The sequence below is a fragment of the Perognathus longimembris genome, chromosome 2, assembly GCF_023159225.1.
Source record: "Perognathus longimembris pacificus isolate PPM17 chromosome 2, ASM2315922v1, whole genome shotgun sequence".
NCBI classification, from domain to species: domain Eukaryota; kingdom Metazoa; phylum Chordata; class Mammalia; order Rodentia; family Heteromyidae; genus Perognathus; species Perognathus longimembris.
This window is the reverse complement of record NC_063162.1, coordinates 123,451,949-123,465,465: the sequence shown is the minus strand read 5'-3', so window position 1 is coordinate 123,465,465 and position 13,517 is coordinate 123,451,949. Positions and strand designations below refer to the sequence as shown.

At 35.3% G+C, this 13,517-nt stretch overlaps 1 protein-coding gene across 2 annotated transcripts in view; it reads left to right on the top strand.

The window, feature by feature from the left end:
* The window catches only part of Thsd7a (thrombospondin type 1 domain containing 7A), a 326,776-nt gene that overhangs the window by 193,083 nt on the left and 120,176 nt on the right, over positions 1–13,517 (top strand). For both annotated transcript variants that reach the window (XM_048340086.1, XM_048340087.1), the window contains one exon: positions 12,988–13,143. In XM_048340086.1, the coding sequence (XP_048196043.1) occupies positions 12,988–13,143 (156 nt within the window). The remainder of the gene's footprint in view (positions 1–12,987; positions 13,144–13,517) is intronic.

Genomic DNA, 13,517 nt, shown 5'->3' with positions numbered 1-13,517 from the left:
AGTGGACCTTTATAAAAAGGATACCATAACAATATTGGCTCATTTGGGGAAGTAGTAACAATGAGAAGGATAGATAGACCATGTAAGGCACTGTTCTAAATGTTTTACATTGATTTGCCTATTATGCAATTGTCTTCATAAACAAGTCTATGAAGTAAATACTATTATTGCTATTACTGTTACATCACATTGAATTATAAAGGAGCTAAATAAGTTTCCCAAGGAACACAGCTAGCAAATATCATATCTAGAATTGTGAATCAAAGAAGTTTGGCTCTTAAATTAATTATTATAACCTTAGTGCTATGGAGTGCTGGTTTAATGACAGCAAGCCAGTCTGGTGTTGGAGAAAGCTGTTTTCCCTTTAAATGATTGTGTATTTAGAATATGTGCCTTTCTTTTAACTAATAGTTTATTATGACATCAATACTCTATTAAAGTTAACACTATATGATGATAATTAAAACTACATATATGATAATGCTCATATTCTATGGAAGGAAGATATTGATGAATTGACTCACTCACCTATTGAATCAATATTGCTAAGGGTTTTCTGTGTTGTAGATACTCCTTTAAATGCTAGAAGAGAGAAATTAACAACACAAATACAATTCTACTCAGTTAGTATTTTAATGGAAACATTTTTAAAATGTGAGCAAATAAGTAAACAAGAAATATCAATACTAAGTAGAGTATCTAAATAAGGGACATGAGATAAAAATGACAGGACGGCTGGGGATATAGCCTAGTGGCAAGAGTGCCTGCCTCGGATACACGAGGCCCTAGGTTCGATTCCCCAGCACCACATATACAGAAAAAAAAAATGGCCAGAAGCGGCGCTGTGGCTCAAGTGGCAGAGTGCTAGCCTTGAGCGGGAAGAAGCCAGGGACAGTGCTCAGGCCCTGAGTCCAAGGCCCAGGACTGGCCAAAAAAAAAAAAAAAATGACAGGATGATAAAATTATTATCTTTAGCTTGTTTTGCTACATGACTTGCTATTCAACCCACTTAGTAGTCTTGCTCCTGACACTTGTTCTCATAACAGAAGAACAAATAAACATTTTAAACTAACGTAAGTATATATGTCTGAACAGTGCAAGATCCATGTTCTACTAAATTGCTGTTAAATATTAAACTATCTAAAGCTCTTAGGAAAAAAGAACACTAGCATAATAGACGATACATGTTAGGTGTTTAGTAAATATTGATCAAAGAAATGAATAAATAGATTCAGTAATGAAGACAAATTATTAATAAATATGAATACCAATTAATCTTCACTGTCACAATGCCTTTTTCTAATAGAGATAAAAGATCTAAAACATACATATTCAGAAATAATACACAAAACCTGGCAAGTAAATATTTAAAATCCTGAGAAACGCAAATATGTTATTTTTCTTCTCCATCCAGCCAAAAAAAATGTAACTGGAGACATCCTAATAAGCAGAACATTACAATTTCACAAAATAGAGAATGCAAGAATTTTACTAAAACTACAAGTGGCAAAGGCTGTGATTACAATCTTGAATTGACTGTCCTAGTCACCTCTGTCTGCCACTTAAGACAGGAAATGTTAGGTCCCATTGAGCATATGAAAATTTTGGGTGCTGAAGATGCTGGAAATTTCAGAACAAAAGACAGGAAAAAGACTACTGTCCCAAGAGCCTAGGGCCAGAACTAACCACACAGGTGGAGGGGAGGCTCTGAGATCCCATGCTTCAAGGGTGAGATCAAAAAGGCATTGGATCTAGGAAGTGTCAGAGTCCCAACTCAGCAATGGTGAATACCTCAGGTGCCAGAAAGACTATGGCTTAATGTCTGGCTGCCATCATTAAGTTCAAACATGGAAGAGGCTAGCCAAAAAGCAAATAAAAGAAAACCTGAATCAGTAGGTTCTTCCAATCCTAGCTACTCAGAAGACAGAACTAGGGACATTGGTTTGAAGTCGGCCTAGGCAGGAAAGTCTATTAGACACCTGTCTCCAATTAACTAAAGGAAAGTGGAACTGTGGATCAATTGGCAGAATGCTAGCCTTCAGCAAAAAGCTAAGGGACAGCAAGCCTCAGTACCAGAAATCAAACAAACAAATTATTATACATGATACAAAAAAGTAGAAAAACAGCCTATTATTAAGAAAAATAGAGACAGAAAAAATACACTCTGAAATGATCAAAATAGTAGAATCAGCAGATAAGAACTTTAAGAAACAAACATACATATTTATGGACTTAAAGAAAAATATACTAGAAAGTGGATGGATGGCAGTTTGAGGAGAAGATTGATGTTAAAAACTTGAAATTAAAAAGTCACTGAGTGAGCTTAAGATTTAGAGACTGCAAATGAAATGCTAAATGATTATGAAGACAGATCAACAGAAATTTTCTGAGTAAAGGCAGAGTATTGACCTTGAAAATATATCAGTAGAAATGAATGAATATGGAAAACATAAAGACTGAAGGGTCATAAAAAAGCAAAGAGATTCTATAAGTTTTAAAATACCAAGTCATCTTGTATATTTATTAATGATATTCTAGAGAGATCATGATCTGACAAAGATCCTTCTGGGGATCCTTTAATCTGTTTGGTGTCAGCTGGTCAAGTATAAGTCCTGACAAATTAATATGGCCTTCCAACTTCAGTACAGCTGAGTCCATTTGAAAACATTCCCCTGACCAGACAAAGGAGACAAACAAGTCCACAGCCCAAAGGGTCCTCTGAAAATCCTACCAAGAATTAGCCCAGAAAAAAAGAGCCTAATAACTAAGCTAAGTACCTAGCATATCAGACCTCTATTTTTGGATCTACCTATAATTGTCTTCTCAAGCATTCTTTTCACACTCTATGCTACCTTACTCCTCACCCATGTAAAACCATATAAATCCCAACTCATTTCTTCCCACATCCTCTATGGGTCAAGTTGCAACGCAGACAGATTTTGCTATTACAATTAACAGCTGTGTGTCATAGTTAATGGGTTTTTAAAACATGTAGCATTTTATGTAAACTTTGTATGACATGAAATACTAAAAAGCACAGACATTCTTTTCTTTATATGATACGTAAAACCATCTATATATGCTCTGTGGAGGAATAGAAGATTTACAAGCTCAAGAGGAATATCCTAGTCCACACACATTGATGTAGGTGTTCTAAACTTTACTGTTCAGTGTAAGGGGAAAGTCTGAAATACAGGAAAATATTAAATTTGAGGCTGAGAAAAATAAGGTTCGTTTGTTTGTGCTACCCAACACCAGTTTGCAGTACTTTGTTCTATGATAACTCTAGTGAGCAGATAGAGAATCATCTGATTTGACTAAAAAAATCTCAGAAGTTATTTTCTGCCAGCACTAATGTCTCACATCTGTAATCCTAGAATAACAGCATGCCAGAGGTCTAAAGAATCATGGTTTGAAGCCAGCCCAGGGAGAAATGTCCACAGAAATTACATCTTCCAACTATTCAGCAAAGTGCTGGAATGGAAGCATGAAAAATGGTAGGGGTCCAGCCAGGGAAGAAAACAAAGTAAAGTGAGAGGTCCTGAGTTTAAACCCAGACACCAGAGAATCATCATCATCATAATATTTTTAAGAAATAGTTTCATTCTACCTAAAACATTTTTTAAAAAACCAATGGAAGAATCCCTAAGTATTTTTAAACACAAAAATTCTTAAATTCTATTACCAATCTGATTGTACAGACCCTAGAAAACAAAATCTAGGGAAAATATTCATAAAATTTTATACAACTCTAATAGTTCTTAAAACTGAAAATTTTTTCTGGCAAGGTTAAGGGGAAAACAGAAATGGAGATCAAGGGGCATACAAATGCAGTGGTACTCACTCACTAGACACTATGTCAAAAATGAAATGAGTGGGAATGGGAGGGAAAACCTGTGAGAGTTCAAAAGGAATCATACTCATTGCCTGACTTATTTAACTGTAACTCCTCTGTACATCACCATTACAATAGCAATAAAAAATAAAAAAATAAAGTAGTAAACTTGAAATATGATAGTAGAAGACACCTGGGAAAGAAAATTAATAAATTTAGCAAGTTGTTAAATTTTATGATAAATAATAGAAATAAACCACCAAAGCGGAATGAAAAAGTCTAAAATGTATAAAAAGAAAAAAACCACAATGAAGTCACGAAATCAGGAGTGAGAAAGAGGAGGAGGAAGAGAGAGAGAGAGAGAGAGAGAGAGAATATAGGACTGAAATGAGCTGGCTAAAGATAATATTCTGTGCATAGTCTATGAAACTAGGAAAAATGAGGAGTGTATGGAAGGAAGGGGTAGAGGGACAGTGATGAAATGGATATTGATCAAAGTAATTGTACTTATAAACTGACATTTTGAATGGTAACCCTTTTTATAACTACTTGGAGACAATTTTTAATTTTTTTTTTTTTTGGCCAGTTCTGGGGTTTGAAATCAGGGCCTAAGCACTGTCCCTGGCTACCTTTTGCACAAGGCCACTTGAGTCACAGCACCACTTCTGGCTTTTTCTATATATGTGATGCTGAGGAATCAAACTCAGGGCTTCATGTATACAAGGCAAGCAATCTACCACTAGGCCATATTCCCAGCCCCCAATTTTCAACTTTTAAGTATTTTAACAACAAAATACCACATGTAGGGCACCTGAGGTAATATGGTCCCAATAGAGCTGTGGCTTACAATCTAGTCTGTTCATTTGGATCATTGGGGAAGCTCTTAAAAATCTTGAAGCTTAGGACTTATCATCCATCATTAAACTAAATGGCATGTCTAAACAAGGAATGCGAGAGGTGTTTTCAAAACCTCTGCAGGTGATTCAATGTATTACAAGTTTGAAAATCACTGTTGTACAGGATATGAAAGTCAAGAGTACAGAGAATAGTGAAATTCCTTCCTGGTGTGCACTGACTGTCTGGCCTGAAAGGATTATTAGCTTTTACTTCACAAGTTAGGATGGGAGAGACCTAAAAACAAATTAAGCAAGAGCGAGTCATTAGGAATAAACACAAATGGCTTGAGGAACTCTCCTAGTCAGTCCTCACTCCTTTTCTCCTGAAGTTTGATTATCTCCTTTTGCCTGAGATTTGAAGATTTTATCTGCATATAGTAGCATATAGTTCACCAACATCAACACATGAGAAGGATTTTCCAGTTGAGACTTGAGATCTGCAGTGGCAGTAACTTCACAGTGAAAATGGCAATGTGAGATTAGAAAAGAATCCAGGAACATAATACTTGTAGAAACATTGCCAGGAAAGTTCTATGGCCAAAGTCAACCACAAGTAATTCTTTCCTGGAGTCCATGAAGCTCAATTCTGAAACGTAAACAAAGCCATCAAGCTTCCTGGTACCTGTGGTTCATGACACCTCTGATTCTCTAATGTTGCCTTATCAAAAGATGGTCTCAGAGAGATTATCTGAAGGTCCTGTTTGTTAAATATTCCTATCTCTAGGTTACTCTCGGGTTTCAATACAAATATAAATCAAAATGTTTAAGGATTGTCCTCAGAAGTCCATTTCTCTAAAACACTCCCTTCCCTTATAAAGAGCATCCCTTACCTTCTACAATCATACTCCACACCACTAAGGAGCATCCTTTATATCTGAAGTCAAGATGCCACCCCTTCTGTTAGTTAAACCACCTGCACTGTGGAATGTTCCCATCATTTTCCCCAGCAAGTGAATATAGTTTGCAGTCTGCATCGCCATTGAAGCAGCTCAGCAAATGTATGGAGCTAGTTTCAGGTCTTGTTTGATTAGATATTCAAATTATTCCACAGAAGTCATTTAAGAAGTTGTTATTCTGCCAAATTCTAAATGGCATGGTTCTTTGTCATCAAAATGAGAAGTGTGCTAAACTGTTTACTTTAAATAATATTAGCTAGTAACAATTTGTTCCTAACTTGGGGCATTGTAACTTGGAATTTGAGTCAATGAGGGTGTGTTGGAAGATTTCAGTGTGAGTTTTGTGTATGCATTCTACAATGTGTCCTCTTTCAAAACAAAACCAAATGGAAGGAACAATCTGTATTTGTAGCTCAGCAGATGGTACATCCTGAGTAAGAATACAGTCCTCATAAACTGATAGAATTTGGGAGATTTAAGCCATAACAGCAATTGGCATTGCTATGTAAGTGTATATTTTACACAACTCTACATGTTTTTAAATGTTCTTGCCTTATATGAAACTGATGAAGAGAAATTGTCTGACATCCTTATTTCTTTAAATACTTGAAAAACTACCACAGAACTATTATTTGGGTCAAGATGTAAGTTAGTTTCCTAGGCAATTGAGTGTTGATTCTAGACTTCCTGAATAGTTCCTAGCATGAGCCACGGTATATATAGCTAGAGAACACATCAGTTCTTGAATCTGGGAGATAACCTAATCAGAGACTGGACTCTTTGAATTTTTATTTTCTTGAATGATAATAACATTGAAGAAGTTAGAAATGCCAATGCCAAAGAACAATTCCTGTAACAATGAGGAGGTTTTATAAAAGAAGGAGAATGGCACCAAACTCTCCCAGATCAATAGAGTGAAGGCTGAAGGCAATAGAAGTTATCAGATTCATCATTACAAAGCTTTGCTAGCTCCTCTGATGGCCAGCATTCAGATAGCTATACAGCTGCAAGGAGAGTTTAATTCTTTATTTAGAAATCTGCTCATGGAAATGGATCCCATAAACCAATTGGTTCCAAGTCTGTCTTGATGTGCTCTCCCCCAAAGAGTTGTGCAGTTGGTTTACACCAAATGGTTTTGTGAGTGTTGCTTTTTGAATGGTTTGTCTTTTTGTTCTTTGTCTCTTGATTTTGGTATTCCCTCTCCCTTCCCCAGTTCTAATACCCATATAAACAGTATCCAGGGGGGTACTCAGATGTGATACAGAAGTAGCACAGGAAGGGAGTATAAGAGAAAGAAAACTAAACAAACCAATAAAACAGACAAGGAAAAAGGGAAAAAAGAAAAAAAGTACCAGTTCACATGGCATGTCTTTCCATTTTTATGTTCCCTTTCCTTTCCATAGTTCTGATCCATGTATACAATACCCAGGGTACCAAAATCAGTTTCAGTGACATCAGAGGTAAAACCCTGGGGAAGAAAGACAAAAGAAAAAATAGTTTCCTAAGAGTGAATTTTTTTATGCTCTAGATAAAATGGAAGCTAGTATTGAGTAATCCGTCCATAGAAACTTCCTGGAAATAGAAGTACTTTGTTTAAATCCACCCTAAATCTCTACTATGTACTTGTTATCATTTAAAAAGTAAATTCTACAACACATTTTGGAAAATAGTGTCCATTTTCTATTTTGAAAAGTAGTGTGATGGACACTTGGCTTTGTAAGGACTAAGCACTTGGTATTAATTTGAATTGACTGAAACAATATATTTAAAAGACAGTAAAATGTGAAAGGAAAGCCATTTGCATTGATTTTTTTTAATATCTTCGTTATCTGTCAGCATCAGGCTCCTTTATAGTTAATAATGAAGTTTTAGCCACCCCTATGCAGAAACTAAGATTTAAATCGAAGAGAATTTCCTTAAATTTTTGAATTGGTAATCAAATTAAGCTTGTTTGAGGAAATGAAATAACTGAAAAACAAAATGGATGTAAGAGGAGACAGTGGAAAACACACTATCCAGAGGTTTTCATTGACTAAAACGTTCAAGCCACTTTGATAAATGGACCAATGAATTATTAAACTTATAGCCTTTATTTTAACCTTTGAGCTCTAATAATCTTTTGAATGAGTACAGGAAAGGCATATTATTATACACATAGATCAGAAGTAGACTGAGCTTATCTCTGATTAAAAGTATTTTGAAAATCCAAAAACATATTCTTGTGATGAATAACAGTAAAAAGTATACATGTACTATATACTCAGGGGTTTAAAACAAAAAAATGACTTTGAAAAATAGGTAGTCAAATGGATAGGACACTAATTTGTTTTTGTAATTAAAATTCTTCAGGCTTACTTTCCAAGGAACCACAGCCAACCCCTGTCTCCATTACAGCACAACAATCCAGTTGGATTTCCAAAATACATTGTATGCAACACACCAGAAGCTCACACCTGTAATCCAGGCTCGTCAGTAGACTGAGATTTGAAGATCACAATTCAAAGCCAACCTGGGCAGGAAAGTCCATATGACTCTTATCTCCTACTAAACACACACACACACACACACACACACACACACACACACACAGAAGTGGAACTGTGGCTCAAGGCCTAGAGTACTAGCTTTGAGCACAAAAGCTTAGGAAGAGTGCCCAGATTCAGAAGTCAAGCCCCACAACCACCACTCCTCAAAAGGAAATGTACTCATTATTTCCCTCATGAAACTGTAACTCCTCTGTACATAACCTTTATAATATATTTTTTTTAAACCCACACTGTATGATCCTAGCCAGGAGTCCTTGGCTCAAGCCTATACTTGGTAGGCTGAGAATTAAGAATCCATCCCCCTCTAATTAAGTCTGCTGTGAGATTCTATCCCAAAATAACTAGTAGAAAGCCAGCCTTGTGGTATGGCTCATGTAATAGACTAACAACTGAGTAAGCAAATAAGCCAAGCAATGAGAGGCCCCAACACTGGCCACAAACATAAAGCAATACAAAAACCGTATTGTACAGTCACTTTATCATTTTATTATAGGCCTCTGAATGTTGCATGGGACCTGGAGACCATAGCTTTACAAAATTACCCTATGATCCGTGGCACACAAGATAAATCATATTCTATCCATTACCAATTAATTTTATGATCCTGGGGAAGTTACTTAATCTCTCTGTATGTCTCAATTCTTCATCTTTAAATTTAGTATTATGGTTGTAACTACTCCATGAGATTACTGTGAAGATTAAAATAATGTATTTAGTAATGCAGTATAAGTGCTTCCTGTTGTGATGAATATAATTGGAGAATATCTCATTATAGTAGTAATTTAACTGTATAGAACATTCCTAATATCTAGTGGGAGAAAATTTAGTTTTCAATCCCAACACAATTATAATAGTTAGAATAATTTTTATTGATAAACTGCCATTGAAGTTTGATTCTCTTCATTTGCAAATCACACTACTTATTAATTTAAATGTTATAATAAGCCCCATTAGGTTTATTTTTAGTTCATTCTACTTACCACACTCCAATTTTATGCCTGTCTAACCACCATTCCATCTGGAATCTTCAACTTTACCTCTCTGAGAAACAAGTTTTACAGAAATTTCCCCTATGATGATCTCTTCTAGTCGAACTATTATTTTCTATTTGAAAATAATCTCCTTTGTCCCAGATAATTAAAGATGTCTGGATATAAAATTCTAAGCTTCCCACTAAGTCATTAAAAATGGAAAGTCTCTGACCTGGGATCAGTAGTGTCCCAGGGGAGAGGCCAGATTTAGGATTCAGCCAAAATGGATTCTTACAGTGGATTTTGGAAATCTAATGAGGATTTTCCTGACTTGTCATACCAGTTATATAATTAAAAATTCTTATTTTAAAAATAATATATAGACTTCTTCCATGAAAAATATATTTTCTTCCAAATTTCCAAATAAATGTTTTAAAGTGCAGGGAAATTATATAGAAAACAAACTCATAAAAAAAAAAACCTGTGGAAATTGGAGAGGAAAAAAATCCAGAGAAGGTTAATATTTCAGGAAGTTGGAAATAACAAGAGTTCCATGGATTTCTTTGTGTGTCTTCTATTTCAGACTTGGAGCTAAAAATGACAACCCAACAATACCACTGAGAACAGATTTTAAAGTCCTACCAAATGCCTTCTCTGTCTAGCTAGACTGAAAATAAAGGAACATGATATAAAATTTTCAGCAAAATCAGAGAAAAAATTGGCCATATACTCACCCACACCAGTAAATGCCCACCATCATGATGGTGCTTTAGCGATGGCAGAGGGTTTTCAGAAAGGCCTAGAAGGAAACTAGGCCTTTTGTCTCTGACAGCTGTTATTGTGCTTTCACTCCCATAATATAAGCGAGGCAATTTGGGAATTAAAACATATCCATCCACATAAAGGTGACAACAAATACATCATTCCATTGTTACTGATGGTCAGGTAAGATAGATGGATTTTACCCTCACTTTGTAATAATAACATAACATACTCTCTCTTTTCCTCCTTCCTTTGAAGAAACAAAAGAAAGAAAAAAAAGAAAGAAGAAAGGAAGGAAGGAAGGAAGGAAGGAAGGAAGGAAGGAAGGAAGGAAGGAAGGAAGGAAGGAAGGAAGGAAAAGAGAGAGAGAAAGAAAAAGAATGAGAGAAAGAAAGAAAGAAAGAAAGAAAGAAAGAAAGAAAGAAAGAAAGAAAGAAAGAAAGAAAGAAAGAAAGAAAGAAAGAAAGAAAGGGAGAAAGAAAGAATGAAAGGAGGAAGAAAAGCAGGCAGGCAAGCTGTCATCAGGAACGAAGTAATTTCAAAGTTGACTTGGTTGGCTTAACAGTCAGGTAACATCAAGGGTATTTTGCTTTAGCAATGTATCCTTGAGCACTTATTTACCATATTCCTGTTCTAGTAGCACAGAATTTTGCAACTGGTTATTCTATGTAATCCATTGAAAGTATACCAAAAGCTAAAATTAAATTTCCAGCAAAGCAGAACATTTCAACCTATTTCCTTAATTATACCAGGCTTTCTTCCTGAAGTGTTTAACCTCATATACAAAGAATGTTTTTCAGACTCATATTCCTGAGAATAACAAGCCAGTAGACTTCACTTTGTAGAAACCACTATTTTCAAAATGATATAATAATGCCAAATTTTTAAAGATAATTAGGTATATAGATATAATATATTTTAAAAAGAACTAGATATGGACATTCATTTTGAGGTTCCTCAAAAATTAACAATAGAACTACCATATGATCCAGCTACTCTACTCTTGGATGTCTACTTAAAGGAACCAATAGAGTATGTAACTGAGATACCTGCACACCTGTGCTTACTGTGGCCCTGTTCACAATAGTCAAGACATGGAATCATCCAAAATGCCAGTCCATGGAAAAGGCACACACACATGTGACATTCTCCCATTATAAACAAGAATAAAATAATTTAATTTTCATAAATCTGGGTGAAAATGGAGGTCATCATGTTAAGCAAAATAAATCAAACATAGAAAAATAATAATTATTATAAGTTTGAAGTGACTTTTGGTAAACTAAAGGGAGGAAAAATGAAGACTTTCCAGAGTAACATTACACAAGCATCTAATTTAAATGAAAGTCTCTGAAAGTCTCTACAAGTGGCAGTAACTGCAGTGAAAATTATTGTGTTGATTTGCTATACTACTGTAGATTCTTCTACCTATGATTCTTAAAAATAGAGATAGATGAAGCAAGATTGATTGGAATACCCTAAAATGTGTGGAAAGGTCAACATAAAATCTGCCTCCCTCTGCATAACTCATGTATACCAATTAAAAAAAAGAATTCTTGTTTGGAAAAAAGTTGTTATGTCATGTTTACGTTACATGTAGGGGAAGTGAAAATTTAATTGTCACTAGTGGACCAAGTACTTCGACAGTTAAAAGCAATAAAATTAATCATATGTGATCCAAGCTGAGCAAATTAGCCATGTCCTGTCATTGATTCCCATTGCAGTGTATGTGGGCAGTGAGGTGATAAGCACTATTAGCAGGAAAATGAAAACTAAAATCAGCAGAATATATTGTAAAGCAAAATCTGGAAGTAAGAGGGGTGAACATCGAGTAGCATTTAACCAGTACAGTGCTTGTGACTGCTTCTGAAATTAAGGAGTGTACATACATGTAGTTTGTCTTAGAGCTGAAATAACAAATATATTCAGTACTCTTATTTAACAATGAGAATTACCTATCTTAAAATAAATTAATTTCTCTATGAAGTTCTAGATGTGGTTTGGATTTGTTCTTTCACATGAGAGGAATAAGAAAAATCTAAGCCTCTATTATTTAAGATTTTATTCTGCAATTATGAGCAAATTATGAAAAAAAACCAAGAGCTTGCTTTTGCAAAAGCAATGACATTTGTGAGTGAAAAGTACTCTGTAACAAAATTGTCACTCTGAAGCAAAATGAGATAGACGTATATATAGATAGATGAGAGAGAGAGAGAGAGAGAGAGAGAGAGGAAGATAATGGGTCATTGGTTCAATGGATTGAAAGATGAGTGGTAGCTCATTTAATTCTCTTCTGCCATCAATACAGTTTTAATTGATTTTCTTACCGTAATTTTGAGCAGTCTTATGCCAATACCTATAGACATATCTTGACATTAACTTCCAAAAGCATGGTGTGCAAAAGAGCCAAAGTGTATCATAGAAGAAACCTTGAGAAGCAATGAATACCCCCTAATTCACTGATCAATTTAGGAGCAAACAGAAAATTGTAAGTCAGTCTCTGTAGCTGTTCTTAGATTTGGGTCACATATGTTATGCAAAGATTCTGGAGAGCACTGATGAGCCACAAAGCTGTAAGTAAAAAGTGCAGCTTTCATATCAGTTTCCTCCTTGTATGCATGTGGCAATTCCAAACCTTATGAACCAAGAGGGACAGCAATTTCAGGAGAAGCCACACAGTAACTTTTTTTGCACGTAGGCATTAAATCTGTATTTCCCCTTCTCCTATGTTTAACCCTGTAAAATAAATTCCCCTTTCTAAGAATCAACCTAAAATGACAACATTCATTGAGTAAGAAAGTTAAATATACAATTTTTAACTGCATGGCTACTTAGTTGTAAAGCAGATAATGGAACACTCTGCAAGACTTCCAGTCCAGTTTTCATGTATTACTTGATTATGCTTTTTTTTTTCTCCACCTGCTCTTTATTCACAGGATGGAGTTGAGACATTGGAATAAAATCTTGGTGACACATTGTTAAGGATTTTCCTGCTCAATACACTTAGGAAAATCTTCTTACTGACCATTTAATTCATTTGTATTAACTCCAAAATTATATGTGTGTGTTTCCTCCAAACAGCTTCAAAACCAGTGGACTCAAAATTATGCACTGGCCCTGTCCCAAATACTACACAGCTGTGCCACATTCCTTGTCCAATCGAATGTGAAGTTTCATCTTGGTCAGCTTGGGGACCTTGTACTTATGAAAATTGCAATGACCAACAAGGGAAAAAAGGTATGTGATGGTAACATGACAGGTTTGAAACATCCAAGTCAAATCATCAATCATTCTAAAGAGCCACCCTAAAAAACAAATAGGCCACTTGGGTTCCTTGTAATTATTGATGTTATACTTTCCAGAATGGCTAAAAAATATTGATTTCAAAAACTGAACAAACCTAGTCAGGGGGCAGTACTGGTATATTGAAATAGAAGAACACAGGAAACACAGATGCATCTAATTTGGACAAGATGAAGAACCTCTAACACAGTTAGTGTAGTAGTTATTATGAGCTGTATTTATTAGCCTGACCTGGAGAGTAAAACCTGCTCTGCCCTCTCTGTTTAGGGAAGCAAATAAATTTATGTAAATGTTTGTCCCCATATCTG